Here is an 18,947-nt window from a genome sequence, read left to right on the forward strand (position 1 = left end):
GGGCCATGTAGGTTTGGATTTTTTTTCCCCTTAAAAATAAAAACCTTCGTTTAAAAACTGCATTTTGTGTTTACTTGTGTTATCTTTGTCTAATATTTCAATTTGTTTGATGATCTGAAACATTTCAGTGTGACAAACATGCAAAAAAATAAGAAATCAGGAAGGGGGCAAACACTTTTTCACACCACTGTATATACACTGTATGTATATAATTGCATGTCACTAGGATTGTGTAATGTCAGTTGTATTACAAAGTGAATTAAATTGTTTATTAAATTAAATGATTTCCTTCACTCAGGATTGGTTACCACTTCAACATAACAATTGTAATTTCCGATAAGGTGGAAAATGGAGTTTCAATTGGGTGAAGTGTTCTTTGAGGTACTGTAGATGTTGGAAGCATCGGGTGATTTTTTTTCCCCTAACATGGTATTTTATAGATTCTTCAGTTTTGGTGAAGATTAATTTTTTATCATGTGATTTCTCATATGTAAAGGTTTTTATGTATTTCTGGATGTGCAATATTGTCACAAGATTTTGTTGAGAAATTGTGCAACTGTGCTTATAATGATTTATGGGTTTTTATCTGCAGTTGTAATTAGTACATGCCAGAAAAATGGTGACAAAAGATATTCCTTTTAAATATAGTTGCAATTTGAGCTCATGTACGGTCATGATGTTGATGATATTAATTTTTAAAGGAGGTTTAAAAGGTTGTGTATTTCTTGTTTTATATCAGCATACATATTTTATTGTAAGCAGCAAAAGTATTTAATTTAAATCTTAAAATATATGATACTATTGTTTTATAAAATATATGTACATATAAAATATATGTACAGTATAAGTCTGTATACGTCTTGCCATTATACTGTTCTTTCAGAATGTGTTGTATTCAACCACAACTTACTTCAGTTACCTTGAAATTGTATGTATTTTTAATCACCATTGTGACCTTGTGACTGAAGTTTCTAGTGGCAATGGTACAAAACATTCTGTAAACTGAAACATTTCATATGGAGTTCTTAATACAGATTTCATTGCCCTCGAAAATGTTTCAAAGGTTACACTGCAAATTTGCACACACTGTAGATTTTGAAACACATCTGTAGATTAGGAAGAAAGTAAATTAAATTACTATTCCAGAAGATACAGCTTTACTTATGTGTTTGTTTGATTGAAAACATACAGTACCTGTGCTATTTAATAATAAAATACTGTTCTTACCTTCAATGAGGTAAAGTGTTATTTAATGCATTGAATTGTTTTCTAAACATGTTGTTTCTGTTGCTTACCAAATATTCACTTTGGTTACTTGAAGAGTAAAAATGCAATACTTCTATTTGCTTCTTTTTAGATACTGTACATAGAATTACTTTTTTTCAAATAATACAAACAGATTGTATCTGAATTCTTCATGGATGGCTTAAATCATTTAAGTCATAGTAATATAGTAACTGTGATAACAACAGTAAGATAGCAATATAAATCAAAGGAACAAGTAAAGGTTTATCCCATGCTGATAAGAATGAAATGTGTCACACCTGAAGAAGGCTTCATAGCCAAAACGTTCTCACTTTTCTTTTAGGCATGGAATAAATCTCTACTTGTTCCTTTGCAGCCTGTGAATGCTGACACAGCTATCTACTTGAACATAAATCAAATACAGGTTGCCTCCAACTACAATGGGATACTTCACACCACTATCCAGTATTTCTCTATCAATACCATTATTTCCTTATATGAGATGAGGAACAAGTCAGCTGTGTTGCACAATTTTATATTTCTTTGTGGTCAGACAATCCCTTCTGTAGACATGACCATTTCAGGCCACCTATGACTTTTGTGTCCCTGTAAGATAAAAAAAAGATGAGAAGCAGATAAAGAAAAAAAATAATTAACATATCCACATAACTGCCAATATAATAAGTGATTTTTAAAGTTGAGCCATGATCCATTCAATTTGTTGCAAACAGAGAAAAACATCAGAAAGCTTCTCAGACTGTTTAGAAATATAGCTTCATTTCAGTCTCTCATAATAGAGTTTTTAATGAAAGTCCGGGAGGAATGAAGGCAGCCGAGCTCATTCGACACAGCTGCTGCAATTCCCACTAATTCTGACGTAAGCAACTGGTCTCCATATATATCAAATGTCACCCTCTCCTCTTCCTCGTTCGTTTTCTGCATCCCTCCTCCACCCCCTCTCCACCTTTGCAGCTCCCCAATTGGTCGCATGGGGGTCCTATCTGCGTTGCTGCATTGACAGATGCAGTAAGGTTGGTGGAGTGGCACCGGAGCAAAGAATGCAGAGAAGAGGTGGTTGATGTCCCGTATTTATATTCAGGAAAACAGGTTATTGACCGGACTTAATCCCTCTCAAGCTTTCTTCCTACTCTTCATTTTCTGTTCTTACAACTTTCTAAATGTACATAAGGAATGTCAAGGACTTCCTTTGTATGTCCTACTGATAGCAATACTTTCTTTTGGATTTCAGTCCATGTTAAAGTGTGTTGCTGTAACCAAATTACATATTTTATTACTTACACACCTCCTTTTGCTTTATTTCAAAGTTGTGTATGACTGTTTAAGGAGCATTAAACTACATTTTATTTTAGGTTCGGGAACACTTCTCAGATTGATTTCCAACCTTCTTTTGAGAATTATATCACTTTGATATTCAATAGATTTTTCTCCAATGTTACTTTTTTATTTGTATATTTTATAGTTCTATTGAAAAGTAGTATTGTAAAATACTTTAGTATTTTAATATTCTTCAGTTGTGTTCCAAACTAAGAAATCAGCTCACATTGCTCACTTGCCCTAATCTATGAAATCATTCCTCTACAATCTATAAAGAATTACCTTAAGATAACAACTGTTTCACTGAACATCTGATATAAATGTCACGAAAATGTACAGGATATTTCCTGTCTTTATTTTATTTATTTCTAGTGTTTCAAATTTCAAAAGATTTCTTCTAAATAAACAATTCTCCTAACACAAAGCTAGCCTGAAGATTATCAGTACCTCTCTAGCCTACACTGTGTCCAAACTTTCTATTTATATAGTGATTTTAATCTTGAAGCATCACAGAGTGCTTTGCAGGCAGGGGGGGACCCACTTCATCATCCTTTGACATGCACCACCCACCTGGTTGACATGAGAGGTTGCCTCACTAATTGAATTAAGAGGGGTTTTTTACGTAAACTGCGCAAGCGCAGACTGGAATTTAGCGAGAACTCCAGTGTACCATGCAATAATTAATGACTAATGAGTTTGGACCAAATTTAATCTGAAGCACAGCGCATTCTAAAGCACAATGCTCCCAGTCATCAAACCAAAACATTGTTTTGGAAATTCTCATCCAGACTAAAGTTAACCGCCTAATGGTCCACCTACACCATCTATAGTAGCAGCATGGTATGCTATCCTAGTAATGACCACACTTAGCCATGCTTAGATTATGATACAGGTAATAGAGTAGTTGATCTCCAGAATGATTTCAAAGCCTAGAAATCCCTTGGCTAATAAATTAACGATTGTAACAAAGTAACGATTGTTAAAATGTACAGCATAATTTGTCTTACTTTCCCAGAGCCTCCACATCCTCAGTGGTCTCTGGTAGGTCAATGCCTTTTGTTTCAGGTAAAAGAAGCACCAAACCTCCATAGACCAAGGCCATGACTCCTGACAAAACAAGAACTTTGTTTGTAATTTATATTGATAGGGAGGCACTCATACATGCTTTTTATTTTGATGAGATACATTTTATTTATGATTTGCATCTTTACCAAAATCTTGATTTAAACAGATCACTAGCATTTCTTCATTTTAGAATTTCATTTTATTGTGATCTTTTTCTGTTTTGGCAGTCAGTTTTGCATGATTAATTATTATACAAAATTATACAAATTATTATTCAATATTTTATATTGGCCAATTACTGCTTTTTGTTGCCAATTAAAACCTACCGTACTACAGTACTCCTTTTTCAAACAACAAAAATCATTTAAAAAAAATTCTTACTGATTTTCAGGTCTAGTGCTCTCTGAATAAATGACACCAACATTTTGAATTTTAATGTAGATAAACTCATTTATTTTTAATTTGTTAATGTTAAGCAACACAGCAATGGAAAATGGATGGAAGCATGCAGTAAATCATAATTCACTGGCATTTCTGGGACAAAAGCACCTAAACACTACTATCTCCTTGTATCAGTGGCTTTATACTGGACACCAATGATTTGCAATAGTCCTAATTGGAGATCGGAGTCAGTGAAGACAGAAACTGTTGCAAGTGATTCAAGTACCTCAAATGTAGAAATTATTTTACATCTGTATGCAGTACAGTACATCTTCAAAGTGAAAATAAAGTGCATAAAAATGTAGAACTTTGATACTCACCATATAATAACATTGGTAGCTCTATCCAAAAACTTGCTAACCTGTATAGCAAGAACGGGGCTACAATTCCTCCCACATCACTTAGCGAAGAGGTTAAAGATAATCCAATGTTCCTGTGGTCAACATTTAAAAAAAGTGTTTGAGGCATGAATGGTACTTTAGTCATTGACCAGAAAAATTCAGAAAGTTGTATTAGTCTTACAGCTGTGTTTTGTTTAAGTCATTAAAACAAAATTAAGGCCAGGGCTGACTAGTTTAGTTGTGGGCTGAAGCCTGTCTATTCACTGGTAATAATGAGGTGAGGAGACCAGCAGTCTTTCTCATGGGAACAAATCTCAGGGAAAAATTAGAGAAGCCCATTAACATGTTTTGATCATAGAGAGAGTAAACTAGAGCACCAGGAAAAAAAAAACAATGGAAACAACAGGAAAACAAACTGACTCCACACAGAGAGATGCTCTAGGCTGAAACCAAACCAAGACCTTGCAGCTGTGAAGCAGCATTGCTAATCACCACATCATTGTGCCAACATATATTTAGCATCAGTCAATAAAACATAAAACTGAAGTTTGATAGGACCAATTTGAACAGAATTGTTAAATTTTAAGTTAAATTTGAAAAGAATTGTAATACTGTAAGGGGTAAATCCATGCAGCACACCCATTGAGCATTAGCATATTCTAAAATAATAAATCCACAGTAAATTGTAGTAAAACACGGTAAAGCATAAGAAGGTGTGGTTAATCATGCGATTCATAAGAAATCATGGCAAAGCAAAGTACATCTCTATCTTATAAGAAAATCTCCAAGCTCTGAATACTTTTCCTAAGGTTCTTCATGCGAGGATTTTTACATTTCTTAAAAAAGGAAAAACAAACCTATATGGTACAGTATCTTAACATACAGTAACATACTAGAGAACTTATGTAGTACACTAGAAGTGTGATAGTATTGTAACTCCCTCGCCCTGTGGTGAGGAGGAAGCACACCTAGGTGCTCATAGTACCGCGGAGCAGGCTGGGAGTTGTAGCCGGGGGGAGTCTAAGGGTCAGCACGATGACCAGCAGCTGACCCTGCATATGAAAATAGTGTCATAGTAGTTTTAGTGTCCTGTGTAGCCTTATAAGTGTATAGCCTGTTGTTAAGTAATTACCACCCTAAATATGTGTACATGTTCCGTCAGTCTCCTCATGTGTGTGTACATCCTGTGTTTGGTTTTGTGTGGTATCGATAAAAGAATAAAGGAGACGCTTGGTTAATTTATCGCGTCTCCACTAGTCCTTTGTCCTGAAAGAACCTGAATGCGCTACATTGGTGTCAGAGCGGGCAGGATAGACAAACCATGGCAGACATTAGCTGATTCTGCCAAGTGCCGGCTGACCACAAAAGAGACCGAACCCACCGGCAGCACACATATGGAGCCTGAGCAACTCCTGGGTGTGACAAGTGGCCACAGCCCTTACCAGGGCTACCCAATAGTGGTCCCGCCGATAGAAATGGGGCAATTGCCCGCTACTCCCGCCAAGCGGATGAACCAGAGAAAAGATTCTCTCCCTGTCGGAGCTCCTCAGCTATTCCCACACCCGCTGGTGCGGCTGCAACCCGGTCTCTACGACGGGGAAGCGCCTTGGGAAACCTATGAGGCGGAGTTATAGCTCGCGGCCTGGATGATTGGCTGAAGCCAGGCAGAGATGGCTGGCCACCTGGCGGCGGCGCTGGAAGGAGCCTGCCGGAGGAGGACCAAGGCGAATACGCGGCGCTGGCAGCAGCTCTCCGGCTGCGATTTGGCGTGGAGGAGGCGCCAGACCTGAGGCGGGAGAGGCTTGCCCGCCGGCGGTGCCGACCAGGAGAGCGTCTGGGCCCGGTCGCCGCTGATGTCATGTTCCTCGCCCACCGAGGATACCCAGATTTCCCCCGGGAGGCGCAACAGGAGATGGCTCTCCAGGCCTTTCTCAAGGCCCTCTCACCCGAGGCGCTGCAGCGCCAAGTACAACTGGCCATGCCGGCCTTGCTGGAGCAGGCCTTGGCCCCTGCCACATGGGCTGAGGCCATGTTCAGGGTGGCTGGAAGCGCCAGCAGACACAATGCGGCCTGCCGGGTAACCGAGGCAGCGACGGAGGAGTCCAGCGAGGGGGAAGAGGAGCCGTCCTACGCAGCGACCCCCGCGGAACAGCCCCGCAAGCTGTTTTGCCAACGCTGCGGGAAGAGGGGACACCGAGCCCAGGACTGCCGGGCCCCAGAGCCTCGCACTCCTAGATCAGCCTCGGGAAACAAGAACAAGAAGGATGGGAGGCCTCCAGCCTGTGGCTGAGGACCGTGACGGGACAGCTTGCTGCAGTCTGGGGGAAACAGGTGCTTGCCTTCCGTCTGGGTACATCGACTGTGCGCCAACCCTGCTACCTTGCACCCATCCAGGAGGACTGCATCCTGGGGCTGGACCTGCTGCAGCGGGCGGGGGCCAGTTTGGACTTGGCCCAGCAGGAGTTGGTGTGGCAGGGTGAGCGACTTCACCTGATGGAGGGCAGGCCTGGCGAAGGCCGAGGGACACGGGCCTGCCGGAGCTGGGGGAAAAAGAGGCAGTGGCGGTGGCGGCAGTCGCCGTGGTGGACCGGGCCTGCGAGCCGGGGAGCGAGCGTGACGGATATTGCCCCCGAGTCACCTGGGGGGCCAGAGAAGGCGGGGGCTGAGCATTGCATGGAAGCGAGATGCGCTGTTGAGGACCTCTACCAGCGAAGCAGCGACGGCCTCGATCGGGACCAGCGGCAGCGGCTCCAGGCGCTACTCGCCCAAAACGAGGACCCCTTTGCGGCGAGAGATGAGGACTGCACCCGCACTGCCCTGGTCCAACACGACATCAACACCAGCGACGCTCGGCCTATCCGCATCCCACCTGGACACATGGCTCACGCCAAGCGGACCGCTGCCAAGGAAAAGATCCGGGAGATGGCCGCAGCGGGGGTGATTGAGCCCTCCGCGAGCCTGTGGTCGGCGCCATCTGTACTTGTCAGAAGAAAAGACGGCTCGTGGGGGTTCTGTGTGAACTACCGCAAGGTGAATGAGGTCACCCGGAAAGATTCCTACCCCCTGCTGAGGATAGACGATGCCTTGGACTACATCACCGGGTCGACCTGGTTCAGCTCCCTTGACCTCCGCTGCTGCTACTGGCAGGTACCGCTCGCTCCCGATGCTCGCCCGAAGACGGTCTTTTCCATCGGCCAGGGCCTCTGGCAGTTTACTGTCATGCCCTTTGGCCTGTACAATGCCCCGATAACTTTCGAGAGGCTGATGGAGAGGGTGCTGGCATGGGTCCCGCGGAACCAGTGTGTGCTGTATCTGAACAATCTGCTGGTTCATGCCCGGGGTTTCGACCAGGCCTTGACGAACCTCCAGGCGGTGCTGGCCTGCATCCGCCGTGCTGGCCTGAGGCTCAACCCCCGCAAGTGTGAGCTCCTGCGACAGGAAGTGACCTTCCTGGGACATGTTGTTGGACAGCGAGGGGTGGCTACAGACCCAGGTAAGGTCGCTGCAGTGAGGGGTTGGCTGACTCCCCGGACCGTCTCGGAGCTGCGCAGCTTTCTGGGGTTGGCTTTGTATTACCGGAGGTTTGTCTGGGACTTTGCCAGCATCGCTGCCCCACTGCACTGCCTCACCGAGAAGGGCCGCCATTTCGACTGTGACTCGGGCTGCGAGACAGCTTTCGGCCGGTTAAGTGAATCTCTGGTGGGGCCCCCCGTGCTGGCCTACCCCGATTCGCGGTTACCATATATCCTAGATACTGACACGAGTGACACGGGGCAGGAGGGGCCAGATGGGGAGCGTGTAGTTGCCTACTACAGTCGGGCTTTGAATAAGGCTGAACGGAACTACTGCGTGACCCGTCGCGAGCTGCTGGCGGTGATGGCGGCGGTCCCCCACTTCAGGCCGTACCTGTTCGGGACCCGGTTCCGGTTGAGGACTGACCATGCTTCCCTCACCTGGCTGCTCCACTTTAAGGAGCCGGAGGGGCAGATGGCGCAATGGATAGAGGTCCTACAGGAGTACGACTTCACTGTCGTACACCGTGTGGGATCTGGCCATCTCAATGCCGACGCTCTCTTGAGGCACCCCTGTGACGCCGCGGACTGCCGCTACTGCGCCTGGCGGGAGCAGCGCGAGGAGGTCGTCTGCACCGGGGCGGAGGTTAGCGCCGCGGCCACAGCCCTGGACGGGCCGCTGGGGATGGGCCTGTCAGACCTGGCGCAGCGACAGGCGGCTGATCCTGACGTGGAGCCGGTGCTCCGCTGGAAGGCAGCAGGAGCGCGGCCTAAGCGAGAGGAGCTCGGCCCGCACCCAAAGTCCGTCAAGGTCCTCTGCGCCCTGCGGGAGGCCTTGGAAGTAAAGGACGGGGTGCTGCGGCGGGGGTGGCGGGCACCCTCCAGTGGCGAGATCCGGTGGCAGCTGGTGGTGCCACAGTCACTGCGCGGAGCTGTGCTCCGAGCAGTGCACGGCCAGCCGGGCGTGGGGCATTTCGGCTGTAAAAAAAACCCTGCAGCGTCTCCGAGCCCATTTTTATTGGGGTCTTTGCCACCGGGATGTGGAGCGGTATTGCCGAACGTGTGCGGTGTGCGTGGCGCAGAAGGGTCCCCCCAAGGTCTTTTGGACCCCCCTCCAACAACACCAGGCGGGGGCTCCTATGGAGCGGGTGGGGGTGGATGTTTTGGGCCCGTTTCCGCTCACCCAGTCCGGGAACCGCTATGTCCTGGTGGCAATAGACTATTTTACGAAGTGGCCGGAGGCCTATGCCCTCCCGGACCAGAGTGCCCCCACGGTGGCCGATGCACTACTGGAGGGGATGTTTGCCAGGCTAGGGGTGCCGGAGGAGTTACACAGTGATCAAGGGCTCAACTTCGAGTCCCAGGTCTTCGCCAGAGTGTGCCAGCGCCTGGGGATCTCTAAGATGCGGACCACCCCGCTGCATCCCCAGAGCGACGGGTTAGTGGAGCGGTATAATCGGACACTCGCCACCCAGTTGGCCACCCTGGTGTCCCAGCACCAACAGGACTGGGACCGCCCGGAGACGAGTCGGCACCGCCATCTGGACTGGACTATGAGTGGGACCTGCGGCAGCAGATGTGGCGTGTGCACAGCTTTGCCCGGACCCACCTGACTCAGGCAGGAGTCTGGCAGAAGCGGCACTACGACCTGTGCTGCAGGGGGCCTGCCTTCCAGCCCTTAGCTGGCGCCGTCGTGGGAAGGGTCCTCGGGGTGGGTCCTCGGGGTGGTGGGCAAGGTCTGCTACCAGGTCCGGTTGCGAACACGGGCAAAGTGGTGGTCCTGCACCGAGACCGCCTGGCCCCCTTCCGGGTCCGGAAGCGGCCGCTCACACAGAGTTCCACATCCTTTAGCCGAGTACAGCCTGATGGGGATGTTTGACATTGTCGGGACGCCAGACGCTTCAGGTGGGGGCAGTGTAACGCCCTTGCCTGGTGGTGAGGAGGAAGCGCACCTAGGCGCTCATAGTACTGTGGAGCAGGCTGGGAGTTGTAACCGGAGAGAGTCTGAGGGTCAGCACGGTGACCAGCAGCTGACCCTGCATATGTAAATAGTGTCATAGTAGTTTTAGTGTCCTGTGTAGCCTTATAAGTGCATAGCCTGTTGTTAAGTAATTACCACCCTAAGTATGTGTACGTGTTCCGTCAGTCTCCTCATGTGTGTCTATATGCTGTGTTTGGTTTTGTGTGGTTTCGATAAAAGAATAAAGCAGTTGCTTAGCTAATTGATCGCGTCTCCACTAGTTCTTTGTCTTGAAAGCACCTGAATGTGCTACATTGGTGTCAGAAGCGGGTATATAAAGGTATAAACCAGAGAAAAGTTCTTCATATGGTCATAATGAAAAAACATTATCATCAAAATGCGCAAAGCATGAATGCAATTGTCATGTCACAGTAATTATTCCAGCACAGTAATCAGTCATTACAGGGCGGTTTAAATGGTTGTGTTATATTATGTTACTTTAGCTCATATAAAAGACAAAAAGAGTTTTCTGTTTTCTTTTCAGACAGTTAAGATACTACATTTATGTCCCCCTGGAAATACTTGGAATTAAGAAGGGAATGCAATAGTCCAATCCTTCTGTTTTTTTTTCCGCTCTTAGTTCTAAACTAATGAATTTAACTGAAGGCAAACACTCTGTAACATTCTGTTATTTCTAGGACAGTCCCATATTTAAGGTGCATCCTGGAAGTCCTGATTCTTTTAAAAAACTATATCCAGGAAAACCTGTGAGGCTCAATCATAGAAAAAAATGTGACAGAACAATTTTAAGTTTAAAAAACAACTAACGTGTCGGGGAGGCAGATGTTCTCTTTTCATTTTAGGAGACATGATCACTGCATTTTAACAAATTTAAACTAATTATTACTTAATTGAAAAAGGTTCCCATCTTTCCACTTTTTAGGATATTATACTCCCAAGACTTTGTTAATACTAACACAAGACCAATTTAGTGAGAATTAAGAGTTGACTGGTCCCATACTACCACACGAGAGATATGTCTGAGACAACAGTGATTCCTGCTTTGGCAGGTCTGTCAGGATGGATTGGTTTAAGACAGTTTTTATGATGTATAATCTCATTTTGTTTTATTTGCGTATTTGATGGCTAATTTTTTTGCAAGTTTAATTTATTTTGAAGTTTTATTCTCCATTTATCTGACAAAATGCTGCATTCAGATAATATTTCATGCAGTCAAATATTTTTTATCAAAGCTGGAAGGGCGTATGATATGCACGGTATATCAGTACATACAGTAGATGTTCAGTCTTCACACTGAAATAGAGAAATCTCACAGACACTTCTATGTTCATTTTAAGGATGTTAACTGATTATCAAACATTATTTTGCTACAGTGGTACATTGGATATAGGTCAATCTATAGAATTATTAAAAGGAATATAAAATCATAAAAGGCACATTGCTGCCATGAAGAAAAAAAAGGTCAGGTGTTATCTCATAATTATGTGAAAATTATCTTGTAATATGGTACATTATCATGTTTTTCAAGTGTTAATAATGTAATAGTGTATTTTTTCAAACAATACCTACAGTACAGTACATTATCATTAATTGGCTTTCAGTTTTAAGTTTTAAGCAGTTTTAAAGAATCGGTACACTTTTTCTTGTTTAAGGGTAACTGTGAGTGTCCTCATGCTTATAAGGATTATGCTCACATTAGGGTACAAATTGTAATATTACTGTACATTATGACTAAACCCCATTTGAAAGCAAGTCACATTCTGCAGTGTTGGACATTGTTATGAACACTAAAGCCAAAGTTCCAGCTGAGTTCTCACTGGCTTCTAGGTGCTGTCATTGCCCAAACTTAATAGGTTGTTTATGCACTCAAATGATCATTAGTATCTCTTAATTACAGGATAATTTAATATATCATAATAACAAGATAATTTTGTATTTCATATCTATGAGATACCACAGGAAAAATTATTTACTTGTGCTTCTGTATAATCATCTGCATTGTAATTAAACAAAATGCTGTCTTAGTTCACATGGTAATCCTGATTAAGAATATGAGAACAACAGTTACAAGCAAGAGGACCTTTTTTGGTTTTTAATAGCTAATTGATCTAAAGATCTCATCTAACCTTTCAAAAGCTAGAGTTTCAGCTTCAAGAACATACTGTAGCCAAAATGTTTCTTTATATATAAATATGTTAAGAGACCACTTCTGTCATCTAGAATTTTCTTGTCCAGGACATTTTCTGATTGTGACACATTTCTTAGATATATATTAATCAAGAATGAGCCATATCAGTAAGTAAAAGCATTGGTATTAATAGAGAAAATTATTGCCAATAATCAGATGTTGGTTCCATTGAATTACTAAATTATTTCTGTTTATACAGTCCATTTTTTAATTTAAGAAACATACAATATACAGTTAATTTAGCATTGGTGTCAGGGCACTATAACACTTTCCTTCACTTACTGTAAGTGATATTAATTAACCTTAATTAATGTTAATTTCTAATATTGCTATTTTGATATATTCCCCAATTCTTACTTGTTGGAATGGCCACATACAGTAGTAGTTCTTTTGTGTTGTCCAGATAAGGAAACTCTATAAAACTGAAGTAGGCAGTGATATTGAAAAGTAAGCAGGGAGTAACTTAACTATGGATCAAGGATGTGATTATGACTACATTATAGATAAAGGTTTGTTTTGGAAAAAAAGAGCAAATTAAGAAGAAATCTAAATATATACCCCCTTTAATTACTGTATATTGTTTCATGTTTATTTTTAATTGTAACATTTTTTTCTAATTGAAACTGCACTTATATTCCAGATTTCACTGAAGGGAACTCTGACAATGGAAACCACCTTCCAGGGTCTGCCTTCTTAGGACATTACTTACCACAGTTTCCACCAGCCCTGCACCTTTCAGTTAAGTCTTATATCTACAAACAATGGCTAAACAACATTCATCTAGAAAAATTAAGCACATACTTGGTTCCAAAAAATATTTTTCAGATTTTTTTTTCTGCATTGTCATACATTTACATTACAAATTCAACTTCAAACTTATTCAAGTGTCAAACTTAGTTAAACATCTCAATGGGCTTCATCTGGTGAAAGTATTGTTACTGTCTTTATCGATTTATCATATCTTTAACTTTCTCAAAACAAACACCCAAGTAGTAACAGAAACCTAACTATGCAAAACAGACACTATTTGAATAAAATATACTGTAGCTTCTTCCCTTTAAAGTCAGAGAATAATTATAACTGTATAATGCTGTTCCAGTTCTGCAGTATAAAAGTGGCTCGTGTTATAAACATAAGCATACTGTAGCACTACGGTCTCTATGGGTTTCTAAGAAGTAATTTCATGTATAATATGCACATATCTACTAAATATAAAAATATTGCAGAATTAAACATTACCTTAAAGGAGTGGGATAGAGCTCAGTGCTGACAATGTACACAATCTCATAACCAAGTGTAATCCCAAGCCTTCCAATTACTGCTATGAATGTCTTTAGCCATGTCATGTCTAAAATAAATTAAAACAAATACATTAGTCAATTCATTCAGTTAAATCAGATGAATGCATTTTTTGCTTTGGATACTACTGCTTCAGAAGCACAGATATATTTATAAAGAAAACCATTTTGTTATACTTGATAATAAATGCTTAAAAATAAGTTCTGAGTATTATTTGTCCTATTGTTAATTAATATCTAAAGATCTAATTATACAAATAGTTGTTTGTTCAATTAATATGTGAATTTTACTCAGAAAAATCAAAAGAAACAAGGAGTTTCCTGGGACACTGGACATTATTAAAAATGCAGTGGTTTTTAGAAAACAGAAGAGGGCACTCAAGAGCTTTGCTAGCTATACTGGATTTATGTTGCCTATTCAATCCTCCGAACTGCAGAGAATATACAATATATATGTTGTGCATTGCATTTCAATTTTAGATTGCTGGGGGTGAAAGTAATTAGTTTGCTGTACAAGTGAAAGATCTGACTCTTATTAAGTTGATATTGATGGTGGTTTTTAATTTTGTATACTGCTTTTATCTTACATATTTTGGTAATAGCAAGAATATGTCACCAGTATGACTATGTATGACTAGATCAGAGTTTGATCTGTCTATTTCCACTGAATAAGGGTGCTGGACTCTCCAGCTCTGTGTTCTGCTCTGACAAGAGTGGCTCTTGTCTCTCTGCCTTATGATTGTATTTGACTATGGATTAAATGTACTGTATTTATGTTTTTGTCATGCCTTTTGTCATACATACAAGATAACCATTTAGGTAATGTGGCCTAAATTTTATGTGATTTCCATGAGCTCAAAGAAATAAAAAGATGTTGTATCTTCTAAGAGAAATGTTTTGAATTTTTTATTGAAATTTCTCAGTATGGGTTCCGTTTCAAAAGCACACCTTTATCACCACTTGTAAGGAGTATAGTGTACAGCTACGCCTTGTGACGTGACAAACATCATTATGAATGACAGAATTTACAGAATTTCTTATTTAATTTTATTAGCTTCAAGAGTTAAGAATTACTTCAAACCAAAAACACATTTCAATATTATCAGCATTTAATAGGGGTTTATTTAGGATAATTATATTGAAAGAAATCTGTTCCTTCTATGAAATTCCAACCTCTCCACTTCTTCTGAGTTAGAAAACAGCTATAGACAAAAACATTGAATTTATGTCATCTGATATCTGCATTGTAACTTTATTAAAATCATGTTTTCAAATATCTTGCTGTTGCTTGTTCTACCTAACCTCAGATTTGCAGACATACAATACTTCCTATTGTAAAAGGGTGTATTTTTAAAATAATTCATATATCAATGAAATGCTGATAAAAAGCATCTTCTCAATTTTATCAACAAGTTTTCATTTGATGCATTGACATCTTCTAATTTCTTTATACACGAAGTGAGCTGCATAATATAAACATTATGATGATATATCACATTAATCCTTTCTGAGAAGAGCAACATAGTCTACAAAATAATAGATGTCTGGAATCCTAAAAATCAGTTCATAAAATAAAATTGTAAAAGCTCACCAGTTGGTATAAAAGCTGTTATTAAACAAGACAATCCTCCAACAATGTTAGATAAAACAAATGGAATTCTTCTTCCAATTCTATCAATAGTCAGGTAAAATATCAATGCTGAAGGAAGCTCTACAATTCCAGAGATGAAGAATTCCAAGTATAAGTTTCCCTTGATTATTCCAATACGCATGACTAGCCCTTGGTAGACCACTGAACTCGCAAACCTGGAATGACAAAAGAACTCAAAACATATTTTTCAGACCTCAGACCAGTTAACATCAAATGTACTCTTTGTTTTCAAGTGTGAAACAATAGAAGTGTTTATTATTTAAATACTTAAAGCAATTAATTTTCTTTTTTCAAAATAAAGTTATGACCACATGTAATTAATTGGGTCACTCAAAATGTATTGCTTTGTATGCTGGTAGCAGTGTAGCCTGATCTTGCTAGATCTCTTAAGTTATACAAGACTGGTATTAACATTGAGATGGAAGGCTTTCTTGTGGCATTGGAAGATAACTAGGTGACACAACTTAGTAGGTTTCTTCCCACTGGACACAAACTTCAAAAAATAGTTCCATCAACTAAGCTTCTTAAGAATTTAGGAATGATTTAATGCTAAAAGTACAAATCCATTTCTTTGTGTTCTGGAACAACTTTAAAAACTTATGTTGCCTCAGGGTGTCTCTAGAATTATAGTGCTGTCTGGTCAACATAATATTCAAATCTCTAAAAGGCAGTTGAAAGGTCTGAGCATGATCTTAATTGGTTGACCATGACATTACGTTTTGTAAATATTATGATTGTGTTTATTTAAACAAAGGTTTAATATTATCCTTTGACTTTTTAAAGGCGTGTTTTCTTGCTGGAAATCTTTGTGAATATAAACAATTCAGTGAGTCAGCAAATGAAATTTTATCATACTGGAGCTTTGCTTCCACATACCTGTACTTTGAAGTTGTTATTAAAGGATAGAGGATAAAGGGAATATGGAACAAGCCACCCGGACACATTTTTTAAATCAATACCCTAACTTCTTTTAAATAATGACTGGAAGAGATCTTTGGACTACTTACTATCCAAATGAGCTACATGGTCCTATGCTTTCCTGTGGTTTGTAACCATTTTAATATTCTTAGGTTTTCTTACCAGGCATACATTAGTATAAATGTAAATTTCCTCAAATGTGGTGTCCTAAACACATCTAGGGGGGATGGATTATATGCCCTCTCAGGGACAGGCTCTGAAAGTTCCATCTGAAAGTAAAAAGTTTAAAAAGGAGATAAATGCTAACTTTATTGCATTTTTAAAACCAGTGTTACAAACTGTCTTTAAAAGAAATATCTGAAATTTTAATGGGAGTTTTAGCTTGAACAACATGCTTAATGTACAGCACCATCAAATAATACACATTCTAAACATATAAAAATAAGATTTAAATGAAAATAAAACACTGTGATGGGATGTGTGTCGGTTTTTTCCTCATATTAGTTTTTTTGTTTAGTTTGTTGTTCTAGAACTATCCAGATAGTATAGAGATGTAGAGATTAAAAACTGGATTTGTAGCATATTATCTAAAATTACCTAAACAGTTTAAATGCTATAGCTATACAACGACTTTGATCTAGAACCTGATAAGTTCTGACGCAATTAAAGAGTGTTTTCATTTTAGCATTATGTCTCAAATGAGATGAAAAATAATTATATATAATATAAATAATTATAATTATAATCATTTTTAATTGGACAATGTGTTACTTAAAGCAGACAGTATGGTGGTGCTGTTGTTAACATTGCTGCATCGTAGTGCTGGGGCACTGGCCTATGTGGAACCGTCCTTAAGTGGTTTACCTCCTATTTAACAAACCATTTTCACTAAGTTCACACATCTAATATTTGTACGCTTCGTCACTGTCACTAGTCAAATTTGGGGTACCACAGGGATCAGTGCTCGGACTAGTATTGTTCTCTCTTTACATGTTGCCCCTAGGTAGGATAATACGAAAGCATAATATTAAGTTTCATTCCTATGCTGATGACATTCAAATATACGTTTCATTTACACCTAACGACAACTCATCAATTGTCACTTTAGCTAATTGTGTTAATGAAATAAAGTCTTGGATTTTTGTCACTCAACTCTGATAAAACTGAGGTTCTGTTGTTTAGAGGCAACAGTGTGGATAGGACTGCTATAACCAGCACTTAATTCTGAGGGTTTAAAACTTTGCCTCAAAGATTCGGCATGTACTGTAATTCAGGCATCATCTTAGACACAAGGCTCTCATTTAACTCTCATGTTAACACAGTATAGAAGGCATGCTTCCTACAGTTAAGAAACATTGCAAAACTAATGTATTTTCTTTCCACTCAAGACACAGAGAAACTAATACATGCTTTTGTATACAGCAGATTAGATTACTGTAATACCCTACTATCAGGGAGCACCTGTCGCACCACACATCCACGCACTCGCTGCCGCATTCTAATGTGCACTGTTCACCGCAATTAATCAATTATCCAACATCTTTTCCCCTTTGCCCCTACTTAAACCTTTCTGCTGCACCTTTACACGCTCACTGTTGAGTTTCACTCACCAGAGCTACTCCTTTCGCCTGTTTGTCTAGCAACGTTTTGCATTATGGATACTGCCTTATCACCGACCACAGATCTGCTTCACGATTTGGATTTGGAAATCTCTCCCAACTCTTGTTTTACTAATTTAGCCTCCCTGTTGACTATGCACCTACTTCATGGATCGGATTTGGTTTTCGGACTCTGCTCTCTGGAATACAGATCTCTGCCCTCCTTCTTGACCACGGTATTGCCTTACGATTTGGACTTCGGTAACGGAACTCGCACTCTCTCAACTTTTCACTCCAGCCCCGCACAGGGTCTGAATCAGCCCTACTAGATTCTAACACATTCAACACCTTACAGCGAATTCAAAACACGGCAGCTAGAATTGTTACCAGGAGTAGAAAGTATGACCACATAACACCTATACTTAGCTCTCTCCATTGGCTTCCTGTTAGGTACAGGGAAGACTTCAAAATTATTTTACTTACTTATAAGGCTCTCAGAGGTCAGGTACCTGTCTATTTAATGGAGTTGATTAATGCATACAATCTGAGTCGATCTCAGGATTTAAATCCAGACTGAAAACCTATTACTTCAGCCTAGCCTACTCACACCTTATATCATAGATCGTTCCAACTATGGCTGGTGGAGCTGCTGTGCATTACATTGTGTGTCTCAGTGTTGGCCAGTAGATACATCTGTTCTGACCAAACTATCCTATTCTCCTCCCCACATGTCCGGATGGTGCCCAAGTGGGGCACCATCTGAGTTGGATGCTGCATCACTGCCATGGATCCAAGAATACAGCGAATACAGCTATCATTTAGGACGATTTGCTGGTCTACAGAGATCTGCATGGAGTACTGGCACACTGAAGGACATGATGGAAGATCTAATACTCCACATTTAGTACTTTATTTTAGAATTGTATAATCTTAGCATGCCCAGAGGGGTTGGGCAGCCAGTTGACCTTGGACCCCCAGATGTTTTTTTTCTCCTTACAGAGGAGTTTTTGGTTCCTCTCCTCCATTGTCTTTTGACTTTTTCTCTTTCTGTATTGTAATGTCATGTACAGTATTTCACACAGCTCTGCCAAGTGCCTTGGGGCAACTTTGTTGTGAAAGGCACTATATAAAAATAAATTGAATTCAATTCAATTCCAGACCTAGGGTACTATCTGTATGGAATTTGTATGTTATCCCATGTTTGAGTGGGTTTCCTCCAGGTGCTCTGATTCCCTCTATCTGTCCAAAACATATTGGCATGTTAATTGGCTTCTGGGAAAATTTGCCCTGGTTTGAGTATTTGTGTGCCCTATTATGGACTCGCAATGTGCCTTGCACCCATTGTTTGCCAGGTTATGCTCTGGTTCTCCTGTG

At 41.0% G+C, this 18,947-nt stretch overlaps 1 protein-coding gene across 2 annotated transcripts in view; it reads right to left on the minus strand.

Moving 5' to 3' along the window:
- Window positions 1–1,138: 1,138 nt before the first annotated feature.
- Window positions 1,139–18,947, minus strand: part of LOC148839492 (solute carrier family 22 member 3-like) — a 39,458-nt gene continuing 21,649 nt past the window's right edge. Inside the window, exons 6-11 of one of the 2 annotated variants that reach the window (XM_088909560.1) lie at window positions 16,138–16,244; window positions 14,998–15,212; window positions 13,348–13,456; window positions 4,407–4,519; window positions 3,588–3,687; window positions 1,139–1,851 (exon numbers count right to left, since the gene is read on the minus strand). In XM_088909560.1, the coding sequence (XP_088765686.1) occupies window positions 1,779–1,851; window positions 3,588–3,687; window positions 4,407–4,519; window positions 13,348–13,456; window positions 14,998–15,212; window positions 16,138–16,244 (717 nt within the window). In that variant the 3' untranslated portion in view covers window positions 1,139–1,778. The remainder of the gene's footprint in view (window positions 1,852–3,587; window positions 3,688–4,406; window positions 4,520–13,347; window positions 13,457–14,997; window positions 15,213–16,137; window positions 16,245–18,947) is intronic. The other variant, XM_088909563.1, reaches the window with a different exon arrangement.

Source organism: Atractosteus spatula, chromosome 2 (assembly GCF_055471065.1).
Source record: "Atractosteus spatula isolate fAtrSpa1 chromosome 2, fAtrSpa1.hap1, whole genome shotgun sequence".
Taxonomy (NCBI): Eukaryota; Metazoa; Chordata; class Actinopteri; order Semionotiformes; family Lepisosteidae; genus Atractosteus; species Atractosteus spatula.